The following is a 14,203-nucleotide window of genomic DNA, read 5'->3' as shown; positions in this document are numbered from 1 at the left end:
TCTGGACTGGAAGACTGTTGATTGTTGATCCAATCCATCTCGTCTGCATCTCTGAAAGTCATGAAATAACTCAGCAGGTACCTGTCGTGCTTGAAGCAAACAAGAACCAATCGGACAGCGCGGTGCCGAGGCACTTGCTGCTGTGACTATGACGCCCAGTTTTCGCAACGAGGCCTCGACGAGATGGGCAAGTGGCCACACGACTGCCATTTTTGCGTCGGCGCGTTTTCTCATTGGCTCCCAACTCAATGCCGTCGCTGCCTGCTGCGCACTCGGGGTCTTGCCAAGTCCGTGGTCCAAGTGAAACAAGGCCAACTCGTCACCGTTTTAATTGAGGCCATTCCCACAATCCCTTTTTTTTCTGCCATCGTATTCGATTGAACGCCTATTGCTCGCCCAAGGATGCATGATCACACATCAGATTTGGATCGCCAAACGCCCATCATGCCCTCGTCATCCTCGCCTGCGGCCAAGCTCAGCGCTTACCTGTCGCAATTGAATCCCGTGCCTACCTTTCCCGACTACACAGGACCCTACAAAGTTGGCACCGTCGACGTCGAGATCCCCGTCTCCGAACTCGAATCACCGAGCCCCGCACCCGACAGCGCTGCCGATATTTACACCGTGTCCTGCCGCATCTACTACCCCGCGACCCCCGACTCGGCAGGCAAACCCATCAGCTGGCTGCCCTCGCCTCAGCGCCACCATGTCTCTGCCTACACCCAGTTTGTCGGCATCAAGCCCCTGCTGGCCGACTTTGTCTCGTAAGCCGACCCCTCTCTGCACGCTCTAATGATGCTGGAGCCGCTCTAATGATGCTGGAGCGCCGAGCTAATCATCGCAGCTTCCTACCCCGCCACCTCCACTACACGACCATTCCCGCCCTCAAGAACGCCGACCTCCTCGAGCCCAACACGCCCAATGGCCGATGGCCTACGATGATTTTCTCCCATGGCCTCGGCGGCAACCGCAATACGTACTCTGTCGTCGCCGGCTCGCTCGCCTCCCACGGCATTGTTGTCGTTTGCCCCGAACACCGCGATGGCAGTGCCGTCGCATCCTTTGTGCGCATCCCCCAGGCCCAGGACAGCTACTTCATCCGCAACACGCGCCGCGTCGTCCCCTACATCCGCCTGCCCCACGACAACACACCCGAGATTTCCACAGCACGAGAAGATCAGCTGCGCATTCGCCTGTGGGAGCTCGGTCTTGCCCACGCCGCCATTCTCGCCATTGATCGCGCCCAGCCTCTGAAGAACCTCAACAAGAGCACGCCGTCTCTCGATTTCTTCGCCAAAAAACTCCACGTCCACGAGCCCGGCTCCATCATCTTTGCCGGCCACAGCTTTGGGTCCGCCTCGATCGTGCAGCTGCTCAAGAGCACCTACTACGCTGGCACGCCGGCTCTCGCCAAGATGGAGCGCCCGCTCTTCACGCCAGCCCCCGACTCGGAGCTGTCGAAGCAGATCACCGAAAAGAACGTCACCATGCTGCTGGACATGTGGTGCTTCCCCCTGCTGGCCCCCAACTCGGCGCCCCTCTTCGACCTGCCGCTGCCCGCCTACGCCAACGTCCCCTCAGCTCCCGGCGGCAAGGCCCTCCTTGCCGTCGAGTCGGACGCCTTCTACAAGTGGACCGAGCACCTCCACGTCACGGCCCGCGTGCTGTCGCCCGACCCGTCGAAAAAGGTCATCACGGCCGACCTCTACCAGCGCAACAACGGCATCGCTTTGCCCGAGCCCAATTTCTTCTACGTCGAAAAGTCCGCCCACCTCTCGCAGTCGGACTTTGGCATCCTCTTCCCCTGGCTCACGAAGCGCATCTTCAACTCTGTCGAACCCGAGCGCGCGCTGCGCGTCAACCTCCGCGCCCAGCTGCAGGCCCTCCGCGCTAACGGCGTGCCTGTCGCACGCACCTGGGTCGGCGATCTCGTTGACGGCGTCGGCGCCGAAAAGGATGACAGCGGTAGTGGCAGTGAGGGCGAGGGCGAGGGCGAGGTCAGCGACGGCGTCACGGACGACAGGGCCATTTTCCTGCGGAGCGACGGCAAGATCGTCGACTGCTGGCACTGGGTCGAGACGATTGGCAAGGGCGACGAGAAGAAGGCGGATGCGCAGGCGGGCGAGGGTGTCAGCGCACAGGTCGCTGATGTCGAGGCCTCGGCGCCGCAGATGGAGGCTGAGATTGAGCCGCCTGTTGTCGGCAGGACCGTCTCCGCGTCAGCGTGAGCTGTGGTGAAAAAGATCAGCCGCAGGGATGAGAAGCGAGCAACGAAAACATAGAGCACAGCGCATGATACCAGAGTGGAGTTTGGGGGATTGATTTGTTTGATTGATTTATTGTAGAACTAGATACCTCGGCATGGATCGCAGGCCAGCATCGGCATGAAGCGCAGATCATCCTGCGGCATTGATAGAGTTGATACACTAGAAAAGACGAATGCATCGATTACGCTAGTTTGATTGGCCCTGTCATCGGATTTCACATGTTGCGTGCGCGAAGCCGATCTGGGGGGTTGCCCACGTTCGTCATCGACCGTGGGGGAAGTCATGCACGTCATGGCCTGTCTGGATGACGGACACTCGTCCCCGGATTGAGCGTCACATATCAACCCGTCGCCCTACGCAATTGTTTCCAATCTGGTTTTTATTTTTACTGCCAATTCGTGAAAGCCATTGCGAAACCGATACCAAATCAAACCAACAAGAAGGAAAAAGAAATCGTCGTTATCATGGCGCCGGTAAGTCGTCGCCTGCACAGACACCTACCCATCATCCCAATCGCAGACATCATCGTACCCCCAAAAAATCAGACCCGGAAAAAAAAAACAAAAAAAAACAGACTAACAAATGAAAAGCCAAGCAAGAACAGCGCACACGCCAAATCGGCCGAACAAGAAATCAGAGACCGCGGCTCCTCCACGTCGGGCGCCGGCCGCACGCCCGCCGAAGGGGCCACGGCCGCCGACGCCAACCCCCCGTCGACGAACGCCGGGGCCGGGTCGCAGAGCAAGGAGGATGCCGCGCGCCCCGGGAAGAAGGGCAAGGCGCCGACGGGCGGCGAGAACTCGGACGGGTCGGCGGTGACGGGCCGGCGGCCGCGGCGGCTGAAGGCGCTGGCGGCGGAGAAGCTCGACGGCAGGGCGGGGAACCCGAGCCAGCTGGGGGATCCGATCAGCTTGGAGGTGGAGGATGGGCGGAAGCAGGGCGAGAAGGGGGATGTGGCGGATGGGCAGAGGGGGGGGCCTGGGAGGCAGTCGAAGTTGTGAGTGTGTTGGGGCTCTCCCTCTCGGCTCTTTGCGTAGTTGTTGCGGTCGACTTTGCCAGCTCATGCGTGGGATGATGGTAACTCCGCGTAAATTTCCTCTCTTATTTTCAGCTTTGCAACTCTCCTCGGGTTTGCTAATACACCTTGTGGAGATGAGTCGATTTGGTAAAAGAGTTGTGGATCCTCGGCCAAAGACGCGTACCTCAGGGCCGTCCACCCAAAGTTGTCCACAATGCCCACGTCGAGGTCCCTCGCTTTCAATAGCGCTGCAAGGCATTTTCTTTGAGCCAGTTGACTCTCCTCCTTCGAAAATAAGTCATGTCGTCGCCGGCAATTGTGCTCGAGTTCTTCTTCATCGACCACACAGTGCAGAGCCGTACTCCCATCGCAGTCTTTCGCATTGACTGGTACTTTCAGCGAAATGAGTGTCTCCACTGCATCCGAATTGTAGGAGCCGCAGGCATAATGTAAGAGTGTCGAACCCAGAATGTCTGGGCCGATGAGGAAGTCTTTCGAGTCCAAGGTTGATACGATTTGAAGTAGCGTCTGGGGCGCTGTAGGTGATCCGGGTCCGCAAAGAAACAGACAACCGTGCACAAACGGCGGCTTCCGGAGGGTTGCACGGATCAATTCCATGTCATCACTGCCCCTACTACCGTCGTTCCTGATGTGTCTGTCGAAGACCCGGGTTGACAAGTCTGTGACTTCCCGTATGAGATCGGCATATTTTGAGACAGCTCCAGCCAACTCTTTTGACTCGGTGCTGAACTGGAACGCCAACTTTCTCACCAAGTCCTTCTGAAGTTGAATGGCATAGTGGTACCAGTGCCTTTTTCGTAGTGACTCGATGGCGTCCTTAACAAAAGGCTCCAATGGGTCGCTTTCAATCTTTTCACGAAGTATGTCCAGGAGAGTTGACATATCATCCTCGATTCTACCGTCCCGAAGAGTCACAGTATGTAAGCGAACAAACAATTCGATGTCATTTTCACGCACCGCTTCCTCCCTCGATCTGGGTATCAAGTCTTTGACCTTGTCGTTCAGACATTCAATTGTAATATGTTGTGGCAGGCTGAAGTGGGAGTTTGTAAAAGTGGCATCAATGTCTGCGAGGAATTGAGCCCAGAAGTCGAATATCCTGAGCGCTAAAAAAATTTCATCTGTACCATCACTAGTGGCTTTAGCTAAATATATATGCTGAGCTGCAGGGAAGCCATCCTTACAGGTTCAAGCCCTTGGCCGTGAGAGCAGACGGCTCGCCGTCATGGGCTGGTACAACCGGCGACTGCTGTTGGACCAGCGGCACATTGTTTGCGGTGCCGCGTCTGGTTCGGTTCTCAGTCTGCTGATTTTCCGTGCATTCAAAGCCTTTGATTTGGCATCGAGTACATTCCTCAGGCCAACGGCGTGTGGGAGGTTCGCACTTTGTCATAGTTAGCAACCATATGCCGTGGCACTACGGACCACATCTCGGGGGGTTTCATGATCAAGCGGGCGAGTGTACACCTTTTGCTTGTCCCTGCGACAAAAGTAGCATTTTTGGTACGAGTAGGACCCCCGCGTGGCTCTCCTCTTCTTGTGTGGGCGCGCGCCAGGCTGAGTCTCGAGCTCCATGACAAGAAATCGGAGCGACCCGATGCGGCAGGCGATGGCGCGCCTGAAGGCAAGTAGGTATCTGGAGGCGGTCCAATTACCAAAATGATGTGAGCAAAGACAAGGATCTGAGGTTCGTCTTGTCGCAATGTTTTGCATCGTAACGGGAGACATGATGATGCACATGGACGGGCTGCCCCCTTTTATCATTGCGCGCGATTGCGACAGCTGACAAGGGGTAGCCAAGGAGGACTCGCCACGAATGATAGACGTGCCAAGGCCAGCAATGGCAAGATACCATGCAGCGGGGAGCCGTGGTGGGAGGCATCCAAATGTTGCATCGGGCACATGCGGGTCCGAGACGGTAGACTCTTACCCTGTAGTTCAATGCGTGGCCTGCTGGGTGGCGTTGGCTGACCTCCCGGCTTACATGTGCGTCTCCAACGACCATAATGGCGCCGATCGCAACAATTGCGACGATTGCGACAGCTGCGATAAGTGTGAAGGTTGAGTCCCTGAGGGCGCCTACTGAAGGCTGGAGTCGCACTGCATTGCGATGATTGCGATGATTGCGATGATTGCGATGATTGCGATGGCCTGTAAGAGATGGGAAGACAGGCTCTGTTCAGTGGCATTGCGACGAATCGGCCCACTGGACCCGGTGGGGTGTCTGCAGAGACGGGGAATCAGATCACTGGGAGCAGAACCAACGGGTGGCTTAGATGCTTCGGTATGGCGGTGCGTGTCATGGGATGTCCTGGGATTGCGGTCGAGGGACCTGCCGCCAGACTGATGCAGGCTGTGAAGGCCGTCGCAATCATCGCAATGCAATGATGGACGGGGCGTGAGCCGCTCGAGGGTCAGGCCCGCAGGCGGTTGGAAGTCACGACTCTCCATGACGAAGGTGCAAGCCAAAGCTTCCCTCATGAGACAATACGACTAGATATATATTTTAGTGAGTCCTTCGATATCATTTAATTGACTTGCCGCCCCCGGTCACTTGCCTGAAGAGATCTCATTCTTACACCAGCACTTATACCTCTGCTACACCGAGCTGCTGAACACCTTCTGGCTGCCAAAAGAGAACCAATAGACACAACGCCGCACTACCTCCTCGCCCAGCAACACCACGCCCAGCGCGGCACATTAAACCACTCCTCACCCGTTAGCCCCCCTCGTTGCAAGCACCCACAACCAGCCTTCATCGGCACGTACCACGCTGCAATGCCGCTCCCAAGCGAAGTGATCATTGCCATTGTACTCGGGTGCATCCTTGGGGTACCAACCCTGGCAATGTCCATGTTGACATGGCTCGAGGCACGACAGGCCCGCATCAGTGGGCTCAACGCCCGTATCGGTTAGTCTTCTCTCATTCGTCTTCTCTCAATCACCATTTCTTTCCACCAAATTCACTGATACAACGGTTTCACCCACCCAGAACTTCAAGACAACGATGTCGAATTGTTGCGACTCGTCTTCGCCCCCGGACCCCAGCCACAATAGTAAATATCATCCAGCGACATCACTATCCTCCCATATCTGACCGTGAGCCTAGTAATGCCACAGTTCAGGATGGGGCTGCTGCTGCTGCTGACGAGCCGCCTCGGAGCAGCGGCACCGACGTTTTGGCAACGGAACCCATGTGATTCGCTGCGTCTTGTTGCCCAGCAGGCGTCATGTTCATGGCCGCAGAGAACGGAGACGCTGCGCGAGTGATGTACGTTCAAGCTCGTGGCCCTCTGGGAGAGGAGAAAATTGAAGATGAAATTGCGCTCGAATGAAGTGTGGCAATGGGATAGATGTACTGTGAACAGCCATAGACCTTGACTCGATGGTCAACGAATGAGCGGATGCATCTAGTATGCGTTGTTCCAAGCAACTGTGATGCCGTCTTAGCAGGCTGACGTGCGAGTTTGTGGGTACCGCGCCGCCGCTATTGTAGCCGCCTTTGCGGGAGGGCCGTGACCCACCAGAGGCCGTCCCCCGTCTAGGTTATCCCGACCCGGGAACAATACAGGATTGCCTTGCTTTAGTGTCTACATGCACCTTGCCTACCTAGGTGCCTAGGCAAGTCCCTGTTCATGGGTACTTACACAGCGTCGGCACCTCAACATGGCCAGGCTCAGGAGCCACCACCTCATTCCCGTGCATTGACAAGACCCAACGCCAACCCACTGATTAATCCGCATGTTTGCCAGACCCAGGCAGCAAATTGCTCATGTTGCAACATTCAGACAGCGAAGCACTATTTGAAAGTCGCTATAAGCTGGGACCTGTAGCGCCTGCAGCCTAGGAAACAGGCGCATGTACCGATACTTTAAAACCAGTAGGTGTGAACAACGCCCTGCTCTAAGGAACCTTAGTGTCAGGATAGCTGGGCCGAATATTTATCCGGTAAATGCCCTGACAGCACAATGGGCTGGAGTACCAAGATAGGTACTTGGGAATTCCCACCCTCCTCCCCTTCAACAACAGCGATGGGCCCCGATTTCAGAGGTCGTCACCGAGGTCAGACAAGCAGCCACACTTGGCAACGTGAATTCCATGAGCAGCCCGCGCGATTCAATTACAACGAAGCAACCTTCCATGCATACGCAGCGGCATCATGTCTGACGATCTCGTGTCAGATCCTTGGCCTTTTGACTTGATCGACCTGCCTCCTTTCTTCGAATCCAATAATGGACTGGACGCTGCAACGGCTGACCAGAGGAACGCAAGGAAACACCGTGGAAGAGCTTTCCGAGTACATACCGCCAAGATACTCCTACACGCATTTTCATCGAAGCGCTGACACCGTTCGGCAGGGCTGCTTGACCTGTCGTCAGCGGAAGATCAAAGTAAGTAAGGACTTGGCCCCGACTGGTCAGTGACATGCCCACCAACCGGTGCGCAGTGTGACAACAGGCGACCGGTTTGCCTCAACTGCGAGAGGTCTCGGTTATATAGTTGCCGTGGCTTCATTGACAACCATTCCACGACCGCCGCCCGCACAATGCGTCACACGACGCCGGGACCATCTGTGGGGCTGCAGACTGTGGATATGCATCCCCCGTTGAACTCATCATTTGAAATACCCCTTCCTGAGTCTTCGGTACAGAGTCATGACGACCAACCCTACGACAACTGCCATGCGACTCTGTTACACGACGATGCGTCGTTCGGCTCGTACATTGGAGCATTGCTGAGCCCAATATATGCGGACGGAGGCGAGGTTGATTTGCTCCCTGATCTGGGGGACGGCGACCTCCTGAATTTCTATCAAACGACGACATCAAGCCTGATGATGCCCGTCGTTGACCCCTCAAGGAATCCATGGCTTCAAATCTATCTTCCCTTGGCTTTTGGGGGATCTCTCTCTCTCAGTCAGCTTGCCCTCCGGCATGCAGTGTTATCAGTCGCGGCAAATCAGCGTGCTTATCGAAATGGGAACAAGATATCGCAGGATGTTGCGAAGGCTCTGCACCACGCCAAAGAGGCGTCGCTGCTGTTGACGCAAATCGTTGACAGCGCAGAGGGGTCTGAGTTATTCCAAGCCCGGCTCACACTTCTAGCTACAGCCTTGGGACTCATCTCCATTGACATATTTAGCCCACAAGACTCTGACTGCAACATACATCTCGGTCTGGCGCGACGGGTCGTGTACATGAATGATGGTGACGGCTTCTGGACGGCATATCCTCTCGCCAACGCCCTTTATCAGATATTCCGCTGCTACGACGTCGTGGCCAAAACGGCGCAGAGAAACGCAAGAGGCCCACGAAACGAAAGCCAGGGCTTGTCTTGCAGAAGCAGCAGAGTCCAGGACGTCTCGCCCGAAACGATTCGAATGCCAGAAAAAGAAGATTCCATGCTCAAGGCCCACAATTTCATCCTAGATACGGCCTTTGGCGTAAGCTTGAAGACCATATCATTATTGTCTCAAACGACCGATGCCGCCAATGCATGTACAATGACTGGGCTTCACACACCGGCCCTGCACAACATGATCTATGACTTGGCAATCCAGATCTACAATGTGGAAAGCGATGCAAACGACTCGACCATTCAGGCAACACCACAGTACGTTTGCCTTCTTCACCCAGTCGTGGTCGTCCCCGAGGTATTTATGCGCTCTCAGATCTCCAGATCGAGCGTGGCCCTCAAAGTTCTCGGCGCGCGAGCATCTGGCACAGAGCCTGCCCATCTCACCACTGGCCTTTTCATCGAGGATCTCCTGATACGTTTGCGTCTTCAGGAACTTGCCCACCCAGAGACCGCCAGTATAGTTGCCCGCCTTGCGGGTGGGCAATACATGGTTCGTGCCGATGCGCTGTGGTTGAAACGTTAGTATGTGGGTTTGCCACTCACGCGTCTTACATCTCTCCGAGTAGCTCCTCACTGCCTTGTCGCCATTCTTTCTGACGTCTTGAATGACGGCATGGACGACGTCGGCGACCCTCTGGTTTGATACCGCCCTCGCGGAAAGCAGCGCGGACTTGAGGAATCGAGAATTAATGGTAACGAAAGATCAAAGCTTGTTAACAAGAAACGTGCTAGAGCGAGTTTGAAAGATGATGGAGAAATCGATGATCTAGGGCAGCAGATGAAATCGAACGTCTTTTCTGCTTCGTCGTCGCCGGTTTATATCGAGAGTCTGCTAGTACTTGAAGGAGTGTAGGGACAGGTCGCCAAGAGTTCGGGCCCACATCCTCGCCGAGAATTTGTGGGTTACCGGTCTTTCGCAGCGAAGAGTACAGGAACTAGTCCCCGGTTCGCAGCGAACGTAGAGTAAGGGTCTTCACCGACGCCATACGGACTCAAGAAAACATAGACTGTAATTTCATTTCGTACCATACGATATATACATTGCTCTCTACCACAGACTTTTGACTAATGTAGCCTCTGCAAACGTCGTCACTAACACAGCCTTTGCTCAGGAAACAGGCTTCTCGTCCACTACAGTGCTACTATCAGGACCCCTGCGGAGCTACTAAGGGGCTGCCAAGCTAAGGGGCTAGCTAGGGAGCTAAGGGACCGGAGAGAACGTATATATAGGCTGCGGATAGCCCCCTAAGCTATGGAGGGCTAGAATTCAGATATATTCCTATCCTATACCTATATTCTATCTATCTACGGACCCTATAGAAGACCCCTTTACTCTACTCTAAATAACGCTTTAATATACTAAATTCTCTACTTTTATAGAGTAGACTATTAGGGCTTCCGGTACTATACTAATCTATATAATTATTAATATACTAAAAACTTCGAACCCTAAATAATATAATAGAGACCTATATTAGTTTATATTAATAGAAGAGTAACGTAGATATATAGCGAGTAGTCTAATATAGCGAGTAGTCTAGCCTACTTAACTTTTAAAGAATTATATTTTATTATATATTTATTCTATAATTAGAAATATTAGTAATTTATAAAGAAAGCTAGATTATTCTTACTATCTAAATAATAAAAAATAAACCGAGTTTAAGCGCTATAAGTACTACGAAGATCTATAACGTATTAAAGATAATACTCCTCCGCTACCTACGTAGTATTACTACTTAATACGATAGCCCTCCTAATTCTACGAAATTAACCGACCTCGAAGAGAAGATTATTATTAAATATATACTTAACCTAGATTCGTAATATTACCCTCCTTAGCTTAATAAGGTTAAAGATATAGCCTCTCGATTATTTATAGATTATAGTATATTATTAATCGAGCTACGATAAGTAGTAAGCTTTATTAAACGATAATTAATATTCTAGATATATTTCTTTCGTAAATATAACTATAAGAGAGCTTAATACGAAGATCTTAATACGATAAATATATAATTTCGGCTTATATAGAACGTAATCGCGAAATATAGTATAATAGACTCCGATATCTATAACTTCGATAAGATTAGTTTCTAAATAAGAGTAATCGTTAATAGGATAATTATTATAAATATAGAAAGATATTTTAACGTAAAAATAAAATAACTAAGTAATTAAGAATAGATTATAGTAATCTAAAATATTAATATAATTAAATTCTACGTTTTATTATATATTATAATTATAAGTAAATATTATTTCTCGATTTAATATTAAAATAATATAATTCTATATAATTAGAGAATTATAATATCTCTAAATAGCTAAACAATAAGCGAAATTAATCTCGATTAAATCTAATATTTTAATCGATATACGAAAACTAGAAAGTTAAGTAATTATTATATCTTTATCTTAAATAGCTATAAAAGTTATTACTTAGTTAAATTTAAGCTCTATTATAAAGAGAATAATATTATTATATTCTATATACCCTTTTATTTATTATATTTACTTTAACCTTTTAATATTAATTATTTTAGCCCGTTTAAGAAAATATATAATTAGTAAATCGAGATTAAGATAAAGGCTAGTATAAGCTATATTATATAGGAGGACTTCTTATTTATATTTTTAATTATATTCTAAAATATAATAATAGAAAAAAATATCTAAAGCGGTTTTCGGGGGACTAGATTTATACTCTATAACCTAAAAGTAATTCTTTTAAAGCTAAATATAAAGCTAAAGACGCTAACGCTATTAAGGTCGCCTTATAAGCTACTTAACCTTTAGACTTCCTAAACGCTTATAATTATTATATAAGCTATTTTATAATCCGATTTTATTAAAGGTTATATTATTTATTATAAGAATAGCTTATTATCGTTAATTTTAGATATTATCGAGTAATTTACGAAAAGTATATATAGTATAATATACTAGATCGCCCTTTTAAAGTCTAAGGTTACGATACTTTAAGAGGAGAATACGACCTTTAATTAACGCTATAGGGCTAAAAAAATATAACTCTAATAAAGAAGAAGCCTTACTCTAGGCGAGGGTTAGGACTAGATTACTTAGAGGGAGGTAGATTCTTAGGTAAAGGAGGAAACGTAATAAAATCTAGCTCTATCTATATATACTACGCTAAAGAAACGGAGCTATAGCGTCTACGGAAAAACTAGTTATAACGCTAGAACTTATTTATAGGTTACCCTATTATCTTCTAATAGCGATAAGTAGTTTTTATTTTAATTTAATATATTATTATTACGTAATAATAGCCTAGATCTATAGAATAAGGGTTATATAGACTATTTACTATATTAGATTACTCACTATATATCTACGTTATAGTAATAATATACTTTAATAATATATAGAGTATTTAAAGTAAAGGACCTTTTATAATTATATAATAAATAATAATTTATAATTATATATAAATAAATAATAATTAAAAAACTATAATAATATTTATAGATTTAAATATAAACTTTAATATTATCTTTTATAACCTTTTAAAGAAAGTTAATTAAGATAAGGAATTATAGCTCTATAGAAAGGTTCTATTAATTATAAATTATTTATTATAGATTTATAATTAAACGAAACTTAGAATAAAATTAAAGGATAGCTTTAATATTATAAAGATTATAGAGAATAAATTTATAATAATAGACTTAGGAGATTATAATATATATTTTAAAGTATTTTAATTTACTATTATAGATTTATTAATCTATTAATTAATTAAAGAATAGAGATTCCTTATTACTATAAAGGATATTATAATCTTAGGGGATATTAGAGAGGTTAAAAGTTATATTATAATAAAGGGATTTATTTAGTTTCCTATATTTAAAGGAAGTAAAGCTCTAGGACTATAATAATTATAAATAAAGTATATTAGAGTAATAGAAGCTATAAAGAGCTCTAAGCTTTTTATTATTTATATTAATTATATAGATATTTTCTTAAAAGAGGGTATAATATTATTACCTCTATATATAATAATAGATTATTAAATCGAGCTTAAAGAAAGTAAGTAATTACTATAAGGACTACTATATATATTAAACCCTATAAAATTAGAAGAATTACGGATTTATTTAAAAGAGAACCTCGATTATAATTAGATCTACTATTTAAAGAGTTCTATAAATATATTTATATTATTTATATTAAAGAAAGGTAGTAAATTATACTTCTATATAGATTATTATAGATTTAATAAGATTATAAAAAAAAACTATATTATATTCCCTTTTATAAACGGAATCCTTAACTATTTATTTAATATTATAATATTTATAAAGCTCGATTATTACTCTATTTATAATTAAATATAAATTATTAAAAGTAATAAATAGAAAATAATATTCTATATATATTATAGATATTTCGAGTATATAATTATATTATTAAAATTATTAAATACTTTTATAATAATTCTAAGTATATATTAATAAGACTTTTATAGAATTAATAAATTATATTTATATTATTTACTTTAATAATATCTTAGTTTATAATAAAGATTTTATAAATTACGAGAGCTATATATAAGAAGTATTAATATAGCTATAAAAGGTAGGATTATATATAAGCCTAGAGAAATATAAGTTCTTAATTATAGAGACTAGCTTCTTAGGATATATAATATTACTCTATAATATTAGAATAAAAGAGAACTATATTTAAGTATTATAGAACTAACCTCTCTTTATATTTATAAAGGATATTTAATAATTCCTAGGGTTTACGAACTTCTATTATAAATTTATCTATAACTTCTCCTATATTATATTTAAGCTAATTATAGAACTCTATAGAGGTCGGAAAAGGCCTTTAACGCTATCGAAAATAAGCTATAATACTTTTTATTAATTATTAGAAACTTTTATTAATACTCTATTATTATAATACTTCGATATATACTTCTTTATAAGATTAGAGATTAATACTTTTAAAGGGGTAATAAATATAATCCTATTATAGAAATATAATAATAGCTAATACTTTATAGTATTTTAGTTATATAAGCTAATAAATATAGAGTAATATTATAATATAGGTAAAAGGGAGCTATTAATAATTATTAATACTTTATAGAATTAAAGATAGTACTTAGTATATCTATAATAATTAATATAAGCGCTAATAGATTACTTTAACTTCTAGTTTCTAGATATTAAGAAGTAGTTTAATATATAATAGCTATAATAGTTTAAGGAACTTAATATAGTTAACTTAGATATTATCTTCCGCTCTAAGAAGAATAATAATATAAATATATTATTTAAGCGATTAGATTATATAAAAGTAAACCCTAGAGCTATAGAAGATATATTAATATTATTATAGGAGAAGCTATAAATATAGCTATAAATTATAGCTATAAGAGGAATCTATATATTAAGAGTAAGAAGGGTTATTATATTAGAATTAACGTATATTATAGGCGAGTAGCCTACTTACCTCGACTTTTCTAACCTTTTTAATTAATAACGTAATAATAAGATATTAGATT

General features: G+C 45.1%; 4 protein-coding genes across 4 annotated transcripts; 3 read left to right on the top strand and 1 right to left on the bottom strand.

The window, feature by feature from the left end:
• Positions 1-444: 444 nt before the first annotated feature.
• On the top strand, positions 445-2,228 carry D7B24_006674 (uncharacterized protein; the record flags this gene model as incomplete). The annotated part of the gene is made up of 2 exons (XM_028640798.1): positions 445-764; positions 845-2,228. The coding sequence occupies 2 exons, from the start codon at positions 445-447 to the stop codon at positions 2,226-2,228; spliced, it is 1,704 nt and encodes a 567-aa protein (XP_028498764.1).
• Positions 2,229-2,731: 503 nt separating this feature from the next.
• D7B24_006673 (uncharacterized protein) lies at positions 2,732-3,268 on the top strand (the record flags this gene model as incomplete). The annotated part of the gene is made up of 2 exons (XM_028640797.1): positions 2,732-2,740; positions 2,858-3,268. The coding sequence occupies 2 exons, from the start codon at positions 2,732-2,734 to the stop codon at positions 3,266-3,268; spliced, it is 420 nt and encodes a 139-aa protein (XP_028498763.1).
• Positions 3,269-6,153: 2,885 nt separating this feature from the next.
• D7B24_006672 (uncharacterized protein) lies at positions 6,154-6,506 on the top strand (the record flags this gene model as incomplete). Its single annotated transcript, XM_028640796.1, has 3 exons — positions 6,154-6,217; positions 6,299-6,362; positions 6,416-6,506. The coding sequence occupies 3 exons, from the start codon at positions 6,154-6,156 to the stop codon at positions 6,504-6,506; spliced, it is 219 nt and encodes a 72-aa protein (XP_028498762.1).
• Positions 6,507-8,847: 2,341 nt separating this feature from the next.
• On the bottom strand, positions 8,848-9,693 carry D7B24_006671 (uncharacterized protein; the record flags this gene model as incomplete). The annotated part of the gene is made up of 4 exons (XM_028640795.1): positions 8,848-8,868; positions 8,924-9,169; positions 9,239-9,334; positions 9,691-9,693. The coding sequence occupies 4 exons, from the start codon at positions 9,691-9,693 to the stop codon at positions 8,848-8,850; spliced, it is 366 nt and encodes a 121-aa protein (XP_028498761.1).
• Positions 9,694-14,203: the final 4,510 nt, after the last annotated feature.

This window comes from Verticillium nonalfalfae, assembly GCF_003724135.2.
Source record: "Verticillium nonalfalfae strain VnAa140/NRRL 66861 chromosome Unknown scaffold_5, whole genome shotgun sequence".
NCBI lineage: Eukaryota > Fungi > Ascomycota > Sordariomycetes > Glomerellales > Plectosphaerellaceae > Verticillium > Verticillium nonalfalfae.
The sequence above is the reverse complement of the archived record's forward strand: the minus strand, read 5'-3'. Positions and strand labels throughout refer to the sequence as shown.